A 23,975-nucleotide genomic window follows, 5' to 3' on the forward strand; every position below is an offset into this window, starting at 1 on the left:
ATTTGGTCATTTGCATTTTGAGGCAGTATCTAAAATGCCTGCCTTGGTTGAAGGTATGACTATTAAACCCTGCAGGTACCACATGAAGTGCAAGGCATGCGCAGCAAACAAGGTGAAAATGGCTGCGAAAGGTAAGGTGTCTAGTAGGCAAGCTACAGAACCATACCAAATTATTCATGCTGATTTGGTTGGACCACTAGCGCCCTCTTTGGGTGGAAATAGGTACTTCATGGTTCTCATTGATGCATTTTCCAGGTATATTTATGTGTACAATCTCAAGCAGAAATCAGGCTTTTCCTAGGTTCAAGGAATTCTGTGCTTGGTTGGAAAATGTGCATGGTAAGAAGGTAAAGACTCTTTTCAGTGATCGCGGAGGAGAATTCACTTCTCAGCGGTTTGAAGCTTTTCTGACTGAGAAAGGAATTCAACACGATTTGTCTAGTCCTCGCTCGCCATGGCAGAATGGACTTGCGGAACGAGCAAATCAGACATTGCTTCAAGGGTTAAAAACCTTGCTACATGATGCAAATCTTCCAGAGAGTTATTGGGCCGAAGCTCTCTCATGTTTCACTTACAGTTATAATCGCAGGTTATCTTCAGCGATTGGTTGTACCCCCTATGAGAAGATGTTTGGCAAGAAACCATACATCAAACACATGAAAATTTTTGGTTCTGACATGTGGGTTCACTCACCACAAAACTCCAAGTTAGACAAGCGTGGTTTGCATGGTATCTTTCTAGGTTATGAGAAAGGATCTTACAGAATAAGGATGACTGACTCTAAGACTATTAAGCTCACAAGAAGTGTTGAGTACAATGCCAAGTGGGGGGAGAATGTGGGAATTTTCCAATGTTATCCTGATGTAAGTGATGAGACTGAGGATAGTCAAAAGCAACCGCAACAACCCACACCCACTGATGAAGGTTCTGATTCTGAGTCTGAAACTGAATCAGGTGATTCAGAGGATTTCAAGAGTGCGAAAGCCTCTATGCGACTCTCTGAAAGTTCTGATCAAGAATTGGAGGAACCATTGTTCACAATAGGTCACTTTTCTCCTAAGAAGGAAGAGGAGAGTGTTGAAGACCTAAGGCTAATTCGCAGGTCACAGAGAGCCACAAAAGGCAGACCTCCAAAGAGATTTGCTGATGAGTTTGCTAAAATAGCAGTAACAGCTGTTAAAAGCTCCAAGAAGGTATTTGAACCTTCAAGTTTCCAAGAAATCCAGGATTTGGATTCAAAAGAAGCTGAGCCATGGTTAAATGCCATGAAGGCTGAGCTTGATTCCTTGAAAAGGAACAAAACATGGGAACTTGTTCCAGTAGTTCCAGGAATGAAACTGCTTGGAAGCAAATGGGTCTTCAAAGCGAAGACTGATCAAAATGGCAAGATAGTCAGACACAAAGCCAGATTGGTAGCCAGAGGTTTTGCACAGGTACCAGGTGAAGACTATCACAAGACCTACTCACCCACAGTGAGGTATGAGAGCATTAGGCTTATGCTCAAGCTAGCTGCAGAGGAGAATTTACACATTAGTCACCACGATGTGAATACAGCTTTTCTGTACGGATCTCTAGATGAATCACTTTATATGCTTCCACCTGATGGCGTACAGGTAAAACGGATTTGTTTGTGCTCTGAAAAAGTCCCTTTATGGTCTCAAACAAAGTGTTGGCACACAAAACTCACTGAAGTATTGTTTTCTCTAGGTTTTCAGCAAGGGAAAGCTGATCCATGTGTATTTGTCAAAGAGGAGGGGCAAAAGAAACTGTATTGTTTGTTTTATGTTGATGATTTATTATTCTTTTGGAAAGATGTCACAATGTACAATAACGCCCTAGCTCAACTGAAAGAACACTTTGACATGAAAGATCTTGGTGAGGTAAACAACTACCTATCTCTGGAAATAGAGAGAGATCAAGATGGTAACATTCTAGTACACGGAAAATTGCTGATGTGTTAGGCAAACTAAACCTGATGGATGCTAACCCTGTAGACACACCGATGACAACAGGTTATCAGGTAGATGACACTGAAGAAGCATTTTCTGACACTACACTGTACAGAAGTGTGCTAGGCAAGCTAAACTTCATTGCCAGATGTTCAAGACCAGACATTGCTGTTAGCTGTAATTTGCTAAGCAGACAAGTCAACAATCCTACTGTTAAGGATTGGAAAGCTCTGAAAGCTCTGAAACACTATGCATTACAGACTGAGATTTAACAATCAGAAGTCTGGTGGTCTTGAGATATTTGCAGATGCAAGTTTTGGAAGTGACACTACAGACAGGAAAAGTACGTCTGGAGTTTGCTATATGTACAATCAGGGTCTATTTGATTGGTCGTGCAAGAAGCAAACAACAGTTAGCTTAAGTACTTGTGAAGCTGAACTGAATGCACTGTCTTATTCACTTAAGGATTGTGAATGGTTGTTACAATTGTGCAAAGACATGAAAATTCCTGTCAAATGTCCAATCCAGGTTTACCAGGACAACAAAGCATGTTTGGCTTTGCTGAATTCTGAAGGTTGTAAGCAAAGCACGAAGCACTTGCAATTGAAGTTGCAACATGCTAGGGAACGTATTCAGAAGGGACTCGTAACGGTGTCCTATATGCCAGGTAATGAAATTCCTGCTGATGTATTGTCCAAGATTGTATCAAAGGATCAACACTGTACCTATGTGCAGAAGTTGGGTTTGTACTGATATTGTACGAACACGCTGCCCAGTGATGTTCACAGAAAGGGGGAGGATGTTGGTTTCTGCTCTCTTCACTGTGCAGCGAAGTGCTTGTCACGAGACAGGTGTTTACATTCCACAGAGTTGCTGTTGGGTTTTCCCACGGGAAAGGGAGACGGGATGTGACGTACACTGGTTTCCTGTTTTTCACTGTTCACAGTTGTATTCTCTCCGTGCTTCAGAGGAGAGAGGACGCTTTCTCTGCTCCGGCAGAGGCAAGATGTTTTTCTGTAATCTACCAGCTTTGAAATGTAAATAAAGCAATTTAGAGTATGTGCATGTATTCCTCATCATTCCGCTGTGCACGGGACACTGCATATTCAACAGTTTCAACAAATGAAACTGATCTGGAGGAGGAGGAGGAGTTTCGATTTGATATCCCGCTTTATCACTACCCGAAGGAGTCTCAAAGTGGCTAACATTCTCCTTTCCCCTCCTCCCCCACAACAAACACTCTGTGAGGTGAGTGGGGCTAAGAGACTTCAGAGAAGTGGGACTAGCCCAAGGTCACCCAGCAGCTGCATGTGGAGGAGCGGAGAGGCGAACCCAGTTCACCAGATTATGAGTCCACCGCTCCTAACCACTGCACCACACTGGCTCTCCAGTAGAAAATGTAACTTGAAAAAAGAGACATTGCAATACTTTTGTAAACCTAGAAATCTTTAATAAAAAATGTAATTTTTAAAAATAGCAACAACCAGCAGTGTGAGAAAGGCGGAGAGTTTCAGTGTAAATAATGGGCTACTTATGAATTACTACTTGGATCCAATACTTTGCTTGAACACCTTGTTCAAGTCAAGGTGGATGGAGGACACAGGTATGTGTCAAAGGCAAAAATTAGCATCCAAGTTAAATTTAGATTGGCTGCTCTGCCCACCTTTGCCTATGGCCTGTAGTCCTCAGAAAGTTGTCCAAAAAGGAATGCAGCCCATCGGATAAAAAAGGTTCCCCACCTCTAGTTAAGAATGTAAAATTGAAAACTTAATAAAAATTATTATAAAAACAAACATTCCCCCAGTTGCCTGTAAATGACAGGACACTTGCTTTTATAGTCATTCCCTGGAAGGGAAGCAAACAGTCTCAGTAAGGTAGTGGTTCCCCTGCATTTTGGTTTGGTGACCCTCTGTAAGGTGTGTGCCCGTGGCAGACCAGCCCCTGCTTCACTGGGAGCTGGAGATTTGGCAACCAAAAAAGGCACCCAGCACACAATCACCCAAAGTCCACATTTCACATAAATTTGGTGAGAAGAAAAGGCATTTAAGAGCTTGGTTTTAGTTAGAAAGAAGGCTATCTGAGATCCGTCTAGGTACCTACGCTCCCAATGATGCAATATTGGATTCAGACCACAGGCCTGAAGGGGATTTCTGTTGCCCCAGAGAGTTGTACAAATCCCATCCCTGCGTTTTGGTCAGAGCTGCTTCACAGATGGAGTTGTATTCCATTCCTTACACCCTTGAGCCTAAGATAAGCAACTTCTGACACATGCTCTTTCTTGTAGCAATAGGAACTTTTTCTCTCTTTAGAGTTACGAATGGGTAAATTTTAATAATTAATGCTACCATGCAGCCCGATAATCTCTCTCTCTTTTTTCTTACAATAAAATAAAGCTTTGCTTTAGTTTGGGTTTGGATCTACATTCTGGGTTATATGCATACCATTCAGGTAGATTCAATGACCTGGTTTCTCACTTGCAAAACATCCCTCTCCTCTTGAGGTGGTGTGTTTAAAGGGATATGCATTTTGTCAACAAGTAGGTCAATACGAACTTTGATGGTAGTCAGTCCCAGATAATTATTGACACACAGCCTGCTACTGAGTTTCATCCCCATAACAGTCATTGCTGGAAATCCTGACTCACAAGGATTTATGTACTACTAAATGGTATCATCACAGATATTGCTTCACCAACAAGCTAAGGATACTCAGTTGGTAATGCAGCAATTTTCGTAGCATGAAGTCAAAATCTGGGTAATCTCATTTCCCAAGAATTGGCTTTGAGGATCCTAGCAGATGACAATGAGTTGATCTTTTTGCATAAAGACAATTTTGTGACAACAGAGTGGCTTCTCTGTTTCCAAGTAAAATGCACTTGTGCTGTGATGGCACTGTAAAGGGAAGTGGAAGTATATATATATTTTTAAATAAAAAGAAAGATGACAAATACAGCTGTATCTGATAACAGCCACAACAAAGCACTGGGCGTGTAACTGCAGCTTAGAACTAAGATGTACATTTTAATAATGACAACCCAGGATATTAGCAGGGATGAAAGACATAATCACTGCCAGGTGCTTTCCACATATTAAGTGTTACATATTAACATAATAACAATAATTGTTGTTGTTGGCATCTGTCTGTCTCTGGAGGCAATGGAGGAATGTGCCTCTGCAGGTGAAGTCAAACTGTTACATGCCATGGCAGGACAGAGTCTCAAACAATAACATTGACCACACCTTGTCCTGCAATTACAGCATATGAAGAAGCTTCTTGAAGAAATGCCACTGAATTTTATTTTATTTTAAAGAGAATTTAAAGAGGGATGAATTGCCCACCAGTGCTTTGTTCTGGGGGAAACCATTTCTGCACAGTTGTCCCTGTAGCAGACCTTTTGGGGAGACTCAAAGGATCCCTCGGGGGGTAGGAAGGGCTCCAGCCCAATTAGGCTCAGTTTTCTCCAGTCTTCATCTTTTATACTATGCTTTAATTGCTGGTGCCAAGTTTCTGCCTGAAGGTTTTTCCAGTTTCTGTATTCTTTGTTAGGGATGTAAACAGCCTTCAAATCAGTGTCAGGGTCTGAAATTGTTATCCAGAGCAACATTGATAAGGAGGTTGTTAGGATGATGATGATACTGATGATGAATTACATTTATATACTACCTTTATCTTCCAAGGATCTCAAAGTGGTGTACAGTGGTACCTCAGGTTACAGATGCTTCAGGTTACAGACTCCGCTAACCCAGAAATAGTACCTCAGGTTAAGAACTTTACTTCAGGATGAGAACAGAAATTGTGTGGCGACAGTGCAGCAGCAGTGGGAGGCCCCATTAGCTAACATGGTACCTCAGGTTAAGAATGGTTTCAGGTTAAGAACAGACCTCCAGAACGAATTAAGTTCTTAACCCGAGGTACCACTGTACATGGTTCTCCTCCCCATTTCTTCCTCACAACAACCCTGTGAGGTAGGTTAAGCTAAGAGATGGTGACTGGCCCAAAGTAATGCAGTGAGCTTCATGACTGTGTGGGGATTCAAACCCTGCCCTACCAGGTCCTAGTCCAACACTCTAACCATTTTGCCACACTGGTTGAGGAAAGTGAGTCTTGAGCCCATTTATCTCTTCTCTTTTTTCTTTCTTTTTGGGTTTCCCTCTTTTGATTATGTAGTTTAAACAAACAAACAAACAAAAGGTACAGGACCCCTGGATGGTTAAGTCCAGTCAAAGGAGACTATGGGGTTGTGGCACTCATCTCACTTTCAGGCCGAGGGAGCTGGCATTTGTCCAGGCAGTTTTCCAGGTCACATGGCCAGCATGACTAAACCGCTTCTGGCACAATGGAAAACCAGAGTATATGGAAACACTATTTGCCTTCCTGCCATAGCGGTACCTATTTATCTACTTGCACTGGTGTGCATTCTAACTGCTAGGTTGGCAGGAGCTGGGACAGAGCAACGGGAGCTCACCCTGTTGTGGGGATTCGAACTGCTGACCTTCTGATCAGCAATCCCAAGAGGCTCAGTGGTTTAGACCACAGCGCCACCCGCATCCCTTAATGCAGTACACATGGTGCGCAGCACTCAGGGCTAAGTGAGGGTCCACCTCCTCTCTCTCCACCCAGATGGTAGCTACCGTAAGTTGGTCTCTGTGTGGCAAATTTTATGTGGACTGTGCTCTCACCACGGGCTGCTTAATCTCATGTTCAGTTTGGAAATGCTTTTGTTCCTTTCTGAAATGGGCACTCAGGAGCTGGTTGGGCTTAGACTCGGCTGCCCATTATTTAATCACTATTTTATTTGTTGGCAGCACTGGGCCCAGTGACTGCCAACTCTTCATAAATAGTTTGCACGGAAGCTGACGGTGCAAAACTATGCCCCACCTATTGCCAAAGGGAGTGGTCGGAAAGATAACACAAGCACAATTGAGATACATATTTATGCTGCGATCAAAAGTTTTGCAATAGCAGTTGCAAAAGAGCTGTGGGCCTCTTTCCCTGTAGCCAAACTTGGGATGCTGCTTGTTTGTGGCTGCAGAAAACTTGGTAGGTAAAGCAGTTCTCGAGACTGCAGCTTGGTATTCATTTCCATCACTGTATCTGCATATTTAAGAGATAAACACTTTAAAATATTTAAAAATATATATATTTTTTCCTACTTAAATAAAGCAAATGTTTTCTGAGGTGAGTCCCTTCATCAGATGCAAATTGTTTAGGAGATACTAAAATAAGGGACACTACTTACCAACAGGGGAACCATGCTTGCCCCTAGTGGTTTCTTCATGGGCAAATTATGGTTTCCCTGGCAAATTCTGTCTTATGTTGAGCCTCCAGTCACCGCCCGCCCCCCCCCCCGGTGCCGGAGCATGAAGTTCTGCCATTGGATAGCCATCCAGCCTCTGCTTAAAAACCTCAAAGGAAGAAGAGTCCACTACATCCCAATGGAGTCCATTAGACTGTTAAACAGCTCTTACTGGCAGAAAGTTCTTCCTGATGTTTAATTGGAATTTCCTCTCTTGTAACTTGAATCCATTGGTTTGGGCCCTACCCTCCAGAAGAGGAGAAAACAAGCTTGCTCCATCTTGCATGTGACAAGATCTTCAGATATTTGAAGATGGCTATCATACCTCCTCTCCGTTTATTCAGAGAGAGCCAATATTGGGACAAAAAGTCATCATTTTAAAAACTGAGACAATTCATATAAATTCTCATCAGCTAACAAAATTCTATAAAATAGCTACCTGGAGAGCCCGGAACTTTAGCCTTGAAAAGCTGATGTATTCCAAGCAACATAAGAGATATCTCTCTTATGCCCACTCTTTTTTCAAAAAAAAGATTTCAGAAGGTAAGTTTTTTATAAATAAAACTTCCTAGGTTCAAGTAGGATGACTGAATGGCAAAAAGTTTACTTTTTAAAATTCTACAGTGGTACCTCAGGTTAAGAACTTTACTTCAGGATGAGAACAGAAATTGTGTGGCGGCAGCACAGCAGCAGTGGGAGGCCCCATTAGCTAATGTGGTACCTCAGGTTAAGAATGGTTTCAGGTTAAGAACAGACCTCCAGAATGAATTAAGTTCTTAACCCGAGGTACCACTGTACATGGTTCTCCTCCCCATTTCTTCCTCACAAAAACTCTTTGAGGTAGGTTAAGCTAAGAGATGGTGACTGGGCCAAAGTAACGCAGTGAGCTTCATGACTGTATGGGAATTCAAATCCTGAATAATGGTTGTGCAATCAGTGGTGGAAGAACCCTCTCCGGCACCTGGGTCAGGGCAGCCTGTACAGAGTGTGTATGTGCCACATGCCACACGGAATATGCACACGCAGTGACCGTACGGGCTGCCGTGCATGTGCACTCTGTACAGGATGCCACACATGGGCAGTCCGTACAGGACTCCTTATGGGCTGCTGCGTGGGCGTGGTGGCCATATGGGCTGGCACACGAGCGGCATCCTGTACAGAGTGTGCGTGTGTGGCAGCCTGTACAGACCATGCATTTGCGTGGCAAGTCCCCTCCCCCATGTGAAATTTAAGGTTATTTAAGGTTAATGGGCATAAAAAGGCCACAACTTTATTGATTACAGAATTGAAAGGTATTGGCCTTAGGCATTGGCTCCTATCGACTACCCGACATGGAGACCAGGAAGGGTTATCCACAAGCCGTGGGAGTCCTGTTGAAGTACGCCAACTAGGATCCCACAGGTGTCACCGCTCGGGGGCGTGCCGGAGCCCCTTACTTCCCTAGGTTTCGGACAAGGCAACGCCCCCCGGAGTCCTCTACCGGACTACCCTTTTCCTTGGGGGAAGGTGATGGTGCTTCCTTCCCCCCCATTTATTTGCATAACAATTAACCCCTGCCAATGCCTAACCTGTTATCTGCCACCAAAATAAAGTCGTCCAGGTAATGTGACACGCCCAACGACCCTGTCCTGAAGCGTAGGGCCCAATCAAGAAACGTACTGAATGACTCAAAGGCTGAGCAAGCCACGGAGCAGCCCATAGGCATTGCTTTGTCAATGAAATATGCCCCCTCAAATCTAAAGCCCAACCAACGGAAGTCAGCTGGATGGACGGGAAGAAGGTGGAGCGCCGACTCAATGTCACATTTGGCTAGAAGTGCCCCTTGCCCAAATCTGCGAATCATTTTAACTGCTTGGTCAAAGGAGGCGTATTTCACTGTACAAAGTTCCTGGGGGATCGCGTCATTGACCGAGCCTCCCCTTGGGTAAGAGAGGTTGTGGATCATGCCGAATTCCCCTGGGGTCTTTTTTGGTACAATGCCCAGAGGGGATAGGTGAAGTCCTTCCAAGGGAGGTTCGGCAAATGGGCCTGCTACCCTACCTGCCCTGATTTCTTTCTCTATCTTTTTTCTGACTATCTCGGGCCTTTCCCTAACTGATTTTTGATTTTGTGGGTCCCCAGTGTTAGGGGGGAAAGCCACGAGGATTCTGAACCCCATAGAGAACCCCTCCCAAAGAAGTCTCTGAAGTGATTTCAGCTCAAATTGGCAGTGACTGGCTACGAGGCAACGGTGGACCACGATGGTGCAGAGACGCCAAAGATGATGACCAAAACTGCTCAGCTGGAAAGGGGAAAGAGGGCGGTCCCCGGGCGTGCCTGGCCTTAAGTAGGCTAGGCCACGCCTCCCCAGCCCGCCAATTGGCGGGCCGGGTCGAAGGCACGCCCAGGGATTCCCTGGATCTCACAGGGGCAAAAGGCCAGCCCCCGCATGTGTGGAAGGGGGTAGCCCGCAACCCCCTCTCCTCCCAAGCTCGGAAATGGCTTTGAGGCATCCTGTACGGAGTGCGCACACATGGCAGCCCGTACAGTTGTCATGTGAGAGGCAGCCCGTGTGGACGCCTGTAAGGACAGCGCACAATAGCGGCAGCCCGTACAGATGCCACATGAGTGGCGTCCATGTGGACTGCTCATGCCCTCGGCCGCTCTACAGCTGGGGGAAGGCAGGGGCCATCTTGTCACACCCCCCCCCCAGAGTAGCACCCGGGGCAACCAGCCCCTTCCACCTGCCACTTCGTACGCCCCTGTGTGCAATTCAAGTGAATTTCTCTGAACTCATTAAAAATTGCCTCACAAACATTTTAGATGGAGAAATATTCGATTCCTATTGGAGGTGTCGGGCTTTGGGAAGGAAGCGTGTAGCTCTGGAAAGGTCCTAGAGCCCGCCAACCTCCTTTCCAGAGCTGGCAAAGCACTAGCTAGGCTTTGGGAAAGAGGAGAGAGGACTCTGGGACCCTGTCACAAACCTCCTGCCTCCTGCCTCCAAACCAGCACCTTGCTTACCAAGTTTTGAGAAGGCAGCACGGGGGCTGAGAGGGGGGCATCAAATATTACTGAGGGTCACCAAAAAGGCCTTAAGGGCTACATGTTGGACCACCCTTGTCTGGGAGCCTTCTGCCACAATCTTGCTCTCTGTATTATTAAGCAATACATAATATTCATGTGCAGACTTCATATTTCAAATGTGCTGCAAGCAAAAAGGAAAACATCATATTCTGAGTGAATAATGTGGATAAGGTCCCACTGGTCCAGCAACTGCTTGTGGATAAGTATAGCAGAAGGGGAGGGAATGAAAAATACAACATGCCTGTTAAGTTGTGGGTGAACATATCAGACGACACAGCGATTCTTCAAACAGCTCTTCTTTATTCAGATGCCAGAACAGAACTAACTGAGGAGCTCAGTCAGCCTGCTTATATAGAGCTCCAGAACAATTGTAACTGTTGCGACTTTCTAAAACTATCCAATCACAGAACGTCACTTTTCGATCCTTCATTTGCATACAAACTATCTGTCAGGGAACTGCCATCACGGCCGGAGGGAGAGAGCGGGCTCTGGAGGGGTCCCAGAGAGCGTCCCGAGATGGGGAGAGGCAGCCCATCTTCTGGGGAAGAGAATCAGCGTAGCACCAGTGAAGAAGGGGGGCAGATGGGGGAATCGGCGAGGCGGTCCCATGACTCCTTGCCACGGACCAGCGGGGAGAGTAAGGGTCCTCCGCTGCCTACACCCTCCTTGCGCAGAAGGCTTCCACGAAGGGAGAGTAGGAGGAGACTAGGCGTCAAAGAGCTTCTTTGCTGGAAGAAGTTCAAGAAACGCCCACTGACGGATTCTGCCAGCGATTGAGACAGCCACGGGTGAGTGGCTGTCCGGACAGAAAAGGTTCACTCAGGCAACCCAGCCAGGTGTTGCACCGGTTTACGCACAAGCAACCCCTAGAACCATTACACTATCCAATCACAGAACGTCACTTTCGATCCTTCATTTGCATAACTATCTACAGTATTCCCCTGCTGGCCCAGGGTGAGAACATCAGTACATAACAATGCCAATGAGAAATCCTCCAATTTATCACAAATACCGTTCCCCTCTCCCTGCATACGTTCTTTGAGGAGGTATAAGCTAAAGGACACCATCGGCAGGAATGGCTAGAAGGACCAATATGTTCAGTTGGCTTTACTCATTCCTGGGAGGAAGTGCTGGGAATGGCAGTACTTTCTGTTGGACTGTACTCTGTGGGGCTCTGCAGGCAGGGCCCTATACTCACAACCCCCCACACTCTATACTGGCCTTCGGCAGCTAGGGTATTTCATTTTGGTGGATCCGTCTCTTCTGCTGAATTTATACTACATTGTTCCATTTGTAACCATCTGACTTGTTTTAAAATTGTATTGGTTTTATCTGTTTGTATAACTGTATTCTGTACTGTTGCAATCTACCCACTGGCAGACCAACTCTGTGTTTAAAAGATGCCTGCAGGTGGGACAGGAAGGCTAGCAACATCAACCTTGCTGTGTGGAAATCCCTTGCAGATGACTGCAGTGTCTAGACTAGAGGCAGACAGCTTGTGCATCCATAGCAGTGACCAAAGGAGGAATGAGCTCTGGGTGGAGTGCAGAGAGACATCTTGTCCTTCAAATTATCTACTTCTAGGCTTTTTCAAAGCCCATGCACATGTTCCACCTTTCCAGTCATGCATAACAAGTCAATAATGATTTGCTAAGGAAGAGTCATCAGTTCAAATATTGGGAGAATTTAAACAAATTCTCATCAGCTGACAGAATTCTATAAAATAGCTGCCTGGAGAGCTCTGAATATCAGCCATGAAAAGCTGAAATACTCCAAGCTGCAGAAAAAATCTTCCTCCCCCCCCCCTTTGATTCTTAAAAGAAAAGGTAGGTTTGTTGTAAATAAATCTTTCCAGGTTAAAACAGGGCTATTAAATGACAAACAAGTCTACTCCTTCTTGCCTTTTGTCATAATTCATTCATTACCTTTTTTGGTGTCACCAGAGATTAATAGCTATTTTGAGGGGACTGAATGTCCAAGTTTCAAGGAAAGAAACTCCTTTAAGATGAACATTGGGTTGTATCCATAGCTGCTCTTCTTTTCAGGCAACCAACTTCTGCTTGGGCACTGGCTGGAGGGCCTTCTGGAGCACAACGTAGAAACAGGGAGGGAAGGGGAAGGGGAAGGGGAATTCCTATCATGGAAATGGAATCCTGCTCATTCAGTATTGGATGCAAAACTTGATTTATTCATGGGAAAAGCAAAATGCCGTATTTTTCTTGTTACTATTTTGCACATACAATGTTTTCTGCCACATACTTGTTGCATTTCCTAGCAATACAACCCAAGAAGCATATGGAGAATTAATTAGAAGTGATTTTCAGGCTTAATGGCACTTTGTTTGTTTATCCATATTAAATGCTCTCTTTTATTGTTATTTCTTTTTTTTTATTTACTGAAATATTTATAAACCACCCCTTCACCTAATATATCACAAGGTGGTATATCCTGATTTAGTGTGTTAAATGGAATATGTCCTACCAATTTCTTGAAGCCTTTCCCCCCTCACAGAGAAGATTTCCCTGTTTCTGCCTCATTCCTCTGGTATCTTGGGATTTCTTTATGATTACAGTGGGGAAGTCTAGGGAGCTCAGTCTCAGATAAAAGGGCTGTGTTGCCAATTTTTGTGCCTAGATAGGACATGAGTGGAGGCACTGACAAGAAGCCTTGTGGGATTGATCAAGAGCTGAGAAGGAATTGGCAAGAGTTCCCAACAGAGAACAGTCTTTCATGTCCCCTGGATCCATTTCCAGGGAGCAGTTTTTCCTTCCTTCCCACCTCCCCTGAGTACAAGAATGAGTGTCAGGACAGCAGCACTGACCAAACTGTGATGCCAGGCAGCATAAAGTGAGGCCAAGGGCTGCTATTTTGCATGCTGCACACATGCACTAGAGATGCTAGGCATAAATAAGTAAAATAAAATGTATGAAATATGAAAGCTGTAACTCACCCCAGAGTCTATTTGGAGGAAAGGCAACATAAAAATATGCGGAGACAGTCAGGGACCATTTGGGGCCAAGGGACTGGCTCCACACTGCGGCTGGCCTAACCGGATGTAAACCTGACTGGGCGTCTGGCAAGCAGCTTGGTGACTAGATGGCAGGACTAGAGGGAAATGCAGTCAAAGGGGAGGCTGGAGGATGCATCAGAGACCATTAGCCTGGGGTCTCCATGCTCCCACAGCTGCTGTTTAATCTAGGCAAACAGTGAAGTCAACAAGGGAAGACTATGGAGAGGGAAACAATGGAGTCATGGTGAGAGAGTTGCCTAGTCCTGCCTTATTATGCTGGTGGCACTATGGTCTAAACCACTGAGTCTCTTGGGCTTGCCAATTGGAAGGTGAGTGGTTTGAATCCCCATAATGAAGTGAGCTCTGTCCCAGCTCCTGCCAACCTAGCAGTTCAAAAGCATACCGGTGTAAGTAGATAAATAGGTACCGCTGTGGCAGGAAGGTAAATGGTGTTTCCATGTGCTCTGGTTTCCGTCACAGTGTTCTGTTACACCAGATGACCACATGACCCAGAAAGCTGTCTGTGGACAAATGCCAGCTCCCTTGGCCTGCAAGTGAAATGAGCGCCACAACCCCATAGTCACCTTTGACTGGACTTAACTGTCTAGGGACCCTTTACCTTACCTTTCCATTTCCCTTGCTGGGCAGAGTAAGCACAGTAGCAAGGTGGGTTAGAAACCCCATCCTTGTCTCTGGAGAGAGGCTCTCTCAGGAATGAGGAAAGATCAGACAAAGAAGAATTAAAGGACAGTGGGAGGGCAAAATAGTAAAGGACTGGGGTGAGTAGAAAGCAGCACCATTTAAAAAATGGAATTATAAGAAGGGGGAAAATGTTTTGTTGCATTGATGCTGAGCCAAGTTTCTATTCCTTAAATGATGGACTTTTATGTCACTCACCTCTAATGGAGGGGAGACATAGGATTGTGCAGAAGGACTTCACAAAATGACTTCTCTATTTCCTTGTGATTTCCCATTTTAGCGTAACATGGGAACTGTGCTCTCCTCTTTATTCTTATACAGGCAGCCATTGCAACCAGCTGAGAAATACGTTTTCAAACACAAAGAATATTATTTCCAGACAGATTTTACTTCACCAGAGTACATAGATTCCCTGGACGATTTTGAAATAAGAGACAGTGACATATTTGTACTCACTTATCCAAAGTCAGGTAAGAGTGGAAACATATTTATAGGAAGAACCAGAATTTACCAGACTCCATTAATGGTTTGGTATTAAACCAATAGTTTAATACAAAATAAAAAAAATCCTTCCAGTAGCACCTTAAAGACCAACTAACTTAGTTGGTCTTTAAGGTGCTACTGGAAGGAATTTTTTTATTTTGTTTTGACTATGGCAGACCAACACGGCTACCTATCTGTAACTGGAACAATAGTTTAATAGTTTGGTATAAAACTCCACTAGTTTGATATTAAACTTGGTGACTAAACTTGGTCACGCTTCACTTTTTCCCTTCACCCATTGTTGCTACAGGGGTGGACATTGTGGTCTTAAATTTCAGTGGCGCCCTGTGCAACACCAAAAATTGCTTCCTCACTGCCTCTCGCCTTCAATTCTACATCAAAGCTGAGGCATCCCCTGAAGCGTCCCCAAGGCTCCTCACCCAGATCCCCAAATCTGCATCTGTTTTTCCCATGGCTTCCTTCCTCTCCATTATTGATTTTGTTGCAATTCAGATAGTAAGAACTTGAGGCAGAGACATGTTGTTTTTGATTATTTTATTCTGTAAAGTAGTATGTACATTTATAGTAGTGAACTAATTAAACAAGCTTATTCTTGTTCATAGGAACAATATGGACTCAAAATATTTTGAGCTTGATTTTTCATGAAGGTCATCGAGATGGAACTGAAAATGTGAAAACACTAACCAGAGTTCCATGGCTGGAGTACAAGAACCACAATATAGATAACATCAATTGCCCATCACCTCGTCTCTTTGCTTCCCATCTACCATATTACTTAGTACCGAAGGGATTAAGGAATGGAAGAGCAAAAGTAGGCACTTAATTATCAAATTAAATGGTTGCTTTGCCTTACTTTACACTACAACTTCATTTTCCATTCACATTTCTCAGGTCCACTGATATTTCTTAGTTTCAACAAGCCTCAGTTCCTTTGTCAATATGAATGAAAACTGGACTTGGAACTGATTCCAATGATTCCTAAACAGTATGGACATCTATCTTCTATCTACGTCCAGTTATATGGGTTAAAACACCCCTGCAGTGAGTTGAAGAGGTCTGCCCTGGACCAGCATAGGATATGTTGCTGCAATGAGATTTCCAGGAGTTATATATAACTATAATATAATAACTACAGAAGCACAACAAAACAGACAATAGTAAGCAATAAGACTGGCAATTATAAGCAGCAAATTAAAATGGTTCAAGCTCCAAACTGACACGATAGGAAAGGAAGGATCATGCCAGCCTCTTTGAGGAAGCAGTTTCGCTGCAAAGGCCCTTTCTTTGATTTAGCTCATTGTCCTCTAGACACGGTTGGACTTCTACTCCCATCAAATTAGCCAGAAATCATGGGAGTTGTAGTCCAGCAACTGTTAGTGTGCCAAAATTTCCCAAAAGGATGATGTGTGTAACAGAAAAATAAACCAGAGAATATTGCGAGAATAGTCAGGCTCAAGAGATCAATCTCATTGCTAGCAATATCTATCTCATTATTGGGAGAGTTAAGTCAAGTAGAATTTGTTATTATTCCTGCAGGTTGTTTATGTGGCCAGAAACCCAAAGGATGTTTTGGTTTCCTATTATCATTTTACCAAAGCTGCATGCGCACTAGAAAAAGTAGAAGACTTTGGGATTTTCATGGAGAGGTTTTTGGCTGGAAAGGGTAAGGATTATTTGCCACTCTACAACAATTCATTTTTGTCCCTTCAACTCTGTCCTCCTTTGAAAACAGATAAAATAAATTGTATGTATGGTAAGGAATGTCTGATGCTGTTAGTTGCTCTGAGGAAGTCATAACTGATTTCCCACATCCCTCAGTAATACAGAATGTCTCCGACTAAATAAACTACAGCAAACAAGTTTATGCCACTGATAGCATAGAGCTGTGCACTGGATTGGGCCCACTCCCAAAGCAAACCAGACTGATTTGTAACCTGTCTGTGTCAGGTTGAAGCAGCTACTAAAGGGTGAATTTTTACTATGATTTAATGGTTTATACCACTGCTGGTTCTTAAACTGATTCCTTTAAATTATTTTAATTGAGTTTATATGACTGTTATGATGCTCTCTGGATGTTTTTCAGAAAATAATTTGCTCTACATTTATGACAGATTAATTTCTCTCCTATCAGTATTTGCAAGTTCATGGCTGGACCACCTGGAAGGCTGGTACGCTCACAGAGATGACTTCAATATTCTATTTCTTACCTATGGGGAAATGAGTAAGGTAAGGGGTCAAAATGTTATTCAAACTGTTACTAAACAACCATCAAAACCCACCTTTACAAAACAGAGGAAGGAAGCAATCTGATGATTTAAGTACGCTGACTGAAGGAGATTCTGTGTCCCCCTCATCTCTGGCCAATTAGCACTCACTCTGAGTGAGCTGATCATGTGGCATTGAAACCTTCATGAATTCATACAATCAGTTTTAAACAGCTCCAGATACAGTGGTGCCTCGCAAGACGAAAAGAATCCGTTCCGTGAGTCTCTTCGTCTAGCGGTTTTTTCGTCTTGCGAAGCAAGCCCATTGACGGCTTAGCGGATTAGCGCTATTAGCGGTTTAGCGGCTTTTAGAGGCTTTTAGCGGCTTATCGGCTTAGCGGATAAGCGGCTTTGCGGCTTAGAAAAAGGGGGGGGGAAGGAAAAAATCCCCGCAGGAACTCGCAAGACATTTTCGTCTTGCGAAGCAAGCCCATAGGAAATTCGTTTTGCGAAGCACCTCCAAAACGGAAAACTCTTTCGTCTAGCGAGTTTTCCGTCTTGCGAGGCATACGTCTTGCGGGGCACCACTGTATCATAATGCCCCGCATTATTATTAACTGATTTCAAAACAGACCTAGCCCTGGTTGACTCAGATTCACAAATCAAGCACTGCCATGGCGCTGTCAGTCAGGAATGAACAGAGTGAGGAATTTACTCTTCATTGGCAAAAATACGCTTACAAGTTAGGCAAAGCATATCTATCACTCCTCCATCTCTCAGCTACTTCTAGGTGTGTGCCGGGTGAGGCAGTTGCCAGAATGGAGAGGCCCTGTCCCCAACCTTGGTTTATGAATCTCCCGTATCCAAGCAGGCAATGACCCCGCTTGTGTGTAACCTTCTGCTCCTCCCACTTCAGTCCTCTTCTGGACCTGGAGATTGGAAGAACATGGTAAGTGGGAGCAGAAGGAGGAGGCATGAAAACCCTTCACATTCCAGCAGCCTGACCTGCCTCTGCCTCCTCCTGCGCCTGGTCTTCCCTCTCCAATCCTGCAGTTTCTAATGCCTCTCACTCTTGTCTCCCATCTGTTGCAGATCCCCCCAGTTCAGTCTCAAAGCTGCCTTCCCCTGGTGTGCCCACCCATCAGAATCCAGCCACCACTCCTCAGTGTCCATTCAGCCTCTGACAAGTACCAAATAAAATAAATGACAGCATGGGGCTCTTCCAGCCAGGCACCCTTTTAAAAGGCACACAATCTTTGTATGTACAAGAATGCAATGATTTTTCCAAACAAAGCTAATGGAAACAATAATTTCTGACACAGTCTTTCTGACACAGGGAAAAACAATGTCTTCTGACTTTGGTAGAGACTTAGGACTTAACTACATTCGTAAAGAAACAACAAATTGAATGCATTTTAAACATGCAATACCAGATGGCGCCAGTGAGCAGGAATTGTTGGAAATGGCATTTCTCATAGGATCTCCCCCTTCAGTTAAAACGATCTAATTTCTGACTTATTTATAGCGGTTTCCCCCCTGTGTTTAGATCCACCCATAAGCAACAGCCTGCTTAGAAACCACTAAAGCTTTACTTGAATGTTCAATGCAAACAGTTCAAAACCCCAATTTAGCTGCTGCGTCCCCTCCTAGTATCTCCTCCTTTCTAAAAGATTAAAAAGCCAAGGAGGCCATGGATTCAGGAGCAGCTTTTCAGGCCTTAGACTGAAGATAGTGCACTGAAAGCATTTCCCCTGAGGAATTATGGGACTGATAATATAGTGTTATGATCCCAAGCAAGATATGTCATTTCACAGGCCCTCTGATGATGAGTAGAGATGTCGCAGAACCTTCCTTGTGTCTGCATCAGGGGCATTTATTTATTTACTTGTGGACTCAATTGAAAGAGCTGCCCCATAATATAATGCATTCTGCATGGCTCATGGAATAAAAGCAACAATGAAAGTATAATATAATGCAATTGCAATTATTCCAAACTAAGCAAAGAAAGATGCAGGCTGCTTGTTTCCCCTGCTTGTAATCCTGCCTATTCCATGAGTTTTAGTCACTAGGCTGTCAGGTTTCTCTACTGTGGGTGGCCTGACATTAAAACCACGTTCCATTTCAGGATCTGAGAAGCTGTGTATTGAAATTATGCAACTTCCTGGGAAAGAGACTGATGGAAAAGGAGGTGGATGCTGTTGTGGATCAGGCTACATTTAATAAAATGAAAGCAGATCCCAGGGCAAACTATGACTTCATGCCACCAGAGTTCATGGACTACAGCAAAGGACATTTTCTTCTGAAAGGTAAGTTAATGGTAGATCACACTGACTTGGTACTGTTTGCAGAATTCCTGACATATTCACCTGACAATTGCATCTAGGGATCAAATATATCTGGCGGTATGGATATGTATTTGTCCACCACAATGCACTTTCTTTCTGTCTGCTTCCTGGGCCAGGCACTGTTGGAGACTGGAAGAACATGATGACAGTCGCACAAAGTGAAAGGTTTGACAGTGTTTTTAAGGAGAGAATGGAAAAGCTGCCCATCAAGTTCTGCTGGAACATCCATGATAAATTATGAGTCTCCTTCCAGCTTGAAAGAAGAAAATTGTATACAGTGTGGTACACGACTAATCCATACCTTTTGTCAATGGAGAGGATAAAAACATTCTTTGTGCATCACAATATGCTCGTCATTCTAAAATATGCTGAATATGTTTATTAAATGACTTTCCTATTTACATTGGTACCTTCTTTCTTCCACAATGAGATGCTGATAATATACTGTTTCTGGGGAAACCCGTTTTTCAGCCCTGAATCAGAGCCAGTGTAAATCCATGGAAACCCCAATGGATGTCTGCTCCAATTCAGCAGTAAAGATCAGGTTTTCACAGGAAGGAGAAAGCAGCGGGAAAAGCCAAAGGTTGGATGAGCAGCCCTGTCTCTTTACTGAGTAAATGGTTTAGGTGGGCTTCCTGGAGCATGGCTAAATTGGACACTATACTTGAGAATATTTCTAGGAACTTTTTCTATGTCTTGCATGTGTATACCAATTGTCCAGATCTTGAGAATATTGCAGGAGTCCATCTAGAGCTGTGTTGGAACCAAGCAAGAAATATTATTCATAGAGTTGTTTGCTAAGGTCCTTCTCTAGAACAGTGTGTCATCTGTTACAGCATCTGCCAATCCATGTGTTGGAAATAAATGGTGGAGAGCTGTGATTGTTGGAACACATGTTGGTGAGTATTTCAAGTCATTTTGACTAGAAGTCTTCCACAATTTCACTTGGGGTGGATCTACACACAGGTGGGGGGGCACTATAAATAAGTCAGAAATTAATTGTTATAGCAAAAGGAAGGGAAAGTGATGTAAAATAGCAAAGAATTATTTTTGTTCTCCATCGCCATCTGGTGTTGCATATTTATAATGCACTCAAGGTGCTTTTTTTTTTTTTTTACTAATGTAGCTGAGTCCTTGGTCTGAAAGAATGATGTGTTGCCCGTACTTTGAGATGAGTAGTGCTTTTTTCTAAAAAAAATGTTCAGGGGTACTCTCATTTTCACTCAAGAAAGTCACCATTTTATAGTGCAAATTGAGAAAAATACAGTAAATGGACAAAAGTACAAGATTCACAAAATGTTTAGGGGTATGCGTACCCCTGTGTCCCTCCTAGAGAAAAAAACACTAGAGGTGAGGAACTTGTGACGCACATAGTCCATAATATTGACTAACCCTGTTTTGTGTTTTATGACACTGAACAATCACTTTAAAAGCTTCATTCATAAACAAATTTATTAAGAGGGTAAGTCTTCATGAATACAGTTTGATTTACTTCAAGTAAACATTCAGAGGACTCTGCTGCTTGTCGCTTTCTCACCTTTGGCCCCTGAAGAATGGTTAGGTAACTGGAGTGACAAAGTCTGATTCCAGAGGAACTCATCTGACCCCAAGCCCCAAGGATGATAAACTTCAAGGGGCCCAAAACTTTGACCTGAGTGGATTTGAACAAGTGGTTCAGTGGGAGAACTTATTTGAACTTCAATATAAAATTGCCTCACAACCATTTTAGATGGAGAAAGCACTCGATTCCTACTGAATGGCAATGATTAATCAGAATTCAAGCCCATGCCAGCCTATAGGAAAAAAGCTGCACCTTCATACTGCATGCCAGTTCAAGGCAGCAAAGTTTGATAAGAGACAAGTTTGATAAGAGACAAGTGCACCCAGAATGTACCAGTATTCTTTGCATTCTTTGACACACATACTCTATAGTTCACACAGCAAACATGATCACATGAAAAAGCACAGATTCCCTCATTTGCAGCTTATAAGAATACGTGAATAAAAATGGTTCTTTGCACTCTTCCCAGAGCTTAGCAACACACACATTCATTGAATCTCACACTTTAGCCAGACTCTGGTATTTATAAACTGCCATAATATGATTTACTACAGGTTACGCCATCCTCTGCTTCTTTGAAGTCTTTAGAGTACGGATGAGTAAACTTATTTCTTTTGTTTCCTCTCACTTTCTCACATTTCCACTGTTCTTTTTGGTTCACCATATTTCTGCACCAGTCTGTGCTTTTTAGAAGAAAAAAGTTCATGAAAATTTTTAGTGCCAGCATTTTAGTGTGCATTTCTCTTGATATACAAATTTATAGACAAACATGTTTAATACACACACACACACACACACACACACACACACACAATGGTTTTTCTTAATATAACACTTTCTGTAGGATATTTGGCTAAAATAAGCATTATATCATATTATTTGTATAATAAACATGGTCCCTTTCCATTGGAAAGCTGTTTTGCATAATTTGGATATGTGTGAATTTTGATGGATGAACTGTAGCTGTATTTCTGTTCACATACTGTTTCAGGAAATTGAAATTTGGTTGACACATTAAACCATGTGTAAATACATGTGTATTTACACATTAAACCTTGTGTAAATACTCTTTAAAGACACTGCCTTTCAATATAATCTCAGAGTCTTCCTTCTGTGCCTGTAGATATTTTTCCTCAGAGTGGATTTTACACACACACAGCCCAGGAGTTACACTCCTAGCCAGCTGAACCCCAGAACCAAACTCTTCCCTCTGCCCTCTAATTCTCTCTATTGCTTTTTCTCTTGATGTCCAAATTGCTGACTCCACCCACCTCTGCCTAGCTGTGCCCACAGTCCAGGACACTGAGTATATGGGGTGGAGGGGGCTTCAGCCCCCACAATATTTGGGGGTATAGGGCTCAGACCCACTTGAAGAGGAGATGCGCGTGGTACAGCCCAGTTGAGGAGAGTGGCAGTCTTGACAGCTCCTTCACATGCTGGAGCCAGGTTCCGATGGGAGCCTGTTGGGGGGGGGGCCCGGTCATCCCCACCAGAAAGTGTGTCTGGTGGATAGTGGACTGAGTGGGTCTGCCTGGGCTGGGGGTGTGTGTCATGCATGTGACAGCATGAATACGTGATGCACTCCACCAATGTTTGGCGCAACTTGGCGCACCTGCCCACAGCCTATGAGAAGTGGGTTACAGCTCAGTACTCTGGGGGAATTCCGCAGCATTGCATACTCTGGTCTTTCTGAGCTTTCCATCAGAGATGACTTGTAAGGGCACTAAAACATATATCAGTCCAACATATTTGGGATGGAGAGTACAGCATAAAATATTTGGGAGAGTAAGACATAAAGGTTGCTACTTTTCTTAGATAGATTTCTAAAACAACCAATGCTAATTATTTAGTAAGTTTTATTAAAACAAATAGGGATTATTTTGGAGTTAAAGTTGGTGTTATTGGGGTGTAAGTCAGTGCAGGCATGTGTGTACAAATAGATATCCATTGGTGAATCTCAGGTCTCTCTTACCATTTGAGCCCATTTTCTACTAGTGGACCTGAGCAGACGTAATACTGCATTTATTTCTTAAACGGTCAAAGACCACTGTTGATATAGGCTGTTGCTTGTGTAAAGAAACAAGTTATTCCCCTGTTGTTCTTTACATTATCTGCCTCTATGCACCTGTGCTACCTTTCTTTTCTTGCATAACATGCCAGGAATGATTTACTAAGGAGGAGCCATCAATTTAATCAAACTCTTATTAGCTAATGGAATTCTATAAAGCAGTTTCCTGGAGAGCTCTGAACTTGAGCCTTGAAAAGCTGAAATACTTCAAGCTGCAAAAGAGATCACTCTTTCCCTCTCTCTCCCACACCTTTTGACTCTAAAAACAAAAGGTAGGTAAGTTTTCTTGTAAATTAAACTTTCCAGGGAAAAACTGGACTACTGAATGACAAACAACTAATCTACTCTTTCTTGCAAGAGTTCTGAGGGGCAACAAGGTATTTCATCAGATGCATAAAAACTCTGGTCACAGTTCATATTCTTTTCTGGTGTCACACAGAATGCAACATTTGTGCTACCAGAGATTAATAGTTATTTTGAGGGGACTGAATGTGAACTCCCATTGTGCAAGTGGAACCCTGCTCATTCGGCATGGGAAACAACCCTTAATTTATATATTGGAAAATCAAACGGAGTATTTTTCTTGTTACTATTTTGGACATACAATGTTTTCCACTAAAGGATTGTTGCATTTCTTAGCAATGAAACACAAGAATTAAAGTGATTTTCAGGCTTAATGGCACTGTATGTCATAAGGGGAGTAGAACAGAAATAAATCTCTCCAAGGATGTCAGGAACAGTCAGAGGCTAACACTGAAAGGAAAACTGGCTTTGCCGCAGTTGCTTATCATCATCATCATCATCATCATCATCTTCTTCATTATCATCATTATTATCATCATCATGATTATTATCATTACCATTAATATTATTACCCCATCCATGCAGTTCATAAAGCACCCAGGAGGAATTTGCAAGCGTTCCATTTGCAGGGGGAAGTTTTTTGCTTCCTTCCCACCTCCCCTGAGTACAAGAATGAGTGTCAGGATGGCAGCACTGACCAAACTATGATGCCAGGCAGCATAAAGTGAGGCCAAGGGCTGCTATTTTGCATGCTGCACACATGCACTGAACAAACAACTGTGTCAGGGTGAAAGAGGAAAGCCTTATTATGCAGGGCAAAGCCAGCGCAGTAGCAAGGTGAGTTGTCTCTGGAGAGAGGCTCTCTCAGTAATGAGGAAGGGTCAGATGAAGAAGAATTAAAGAGCAGCGGGAAGGCACCTCAGCCTAACAACAACAAAAAAGTGCAAAGGCTAGGTGAGTTGCTTCAATGATG

At 43.3% G+C, this 23,975-nt stretch overlaps 2 protein-coding genes across 2 annotated transcripts in view; both read left to right on the plus strand.

Moving 5' to 3' along the window:
• Positions 1-12,949: 12,949 nt before the first annotated feature.
• Positions 12,950-19,414, plus strand: LOC307213427 (amine sulfotransferase-like; the record flags this gene model as incomplete). The annotated part of the gene is made up of 7 exons (XM_079971303.1): positions 12,950-13,155; positions 14,339-14,487; positions 15,124-15,332; positions 16,058-16,184; positions 16,653-16,747; positions 18,851-19,031; positions 19,187-19,414. 7 exons carry the CDS (start codon positions 12,950-12,952, stop codon positions 19,309-19,311), a joined length of 1,092 nt encoding a protein of 363 aa, XP_079827429.1. The 3' UTR covers positions 19,312-19,414.
• Positions 19,415-22,905: 3,491 nt separating this feature from the next.
• LOC307213390 (amine sulfotransferase-like) overlaps positions 22,906-23,975 on the plus strand; it is a 38,830-nt gene continuing 37,760 nt past the window's right edge. Inside the window, exon 1 of the mRNA XM_079971253.1 lies at positions 22,906-22,971. The gene's annotated coding sequence lies outside the window, so the exon portion shown is untranslated. The remainder of the gene's footprint in view (positions 22,972-23,975) is intronic.

Source organism: Podarcis cretensis (assembly GCF_951804945.1).
Source record: "Podarcis cretensis genome assembly, chromosome: 3".
Classification (NCBI taxonomy): Eukaryota; Metazoa; Chordata; class Lepidosauria; order Squamata; family Lacertidae; genus Podarcis; species Podarcis cretensis.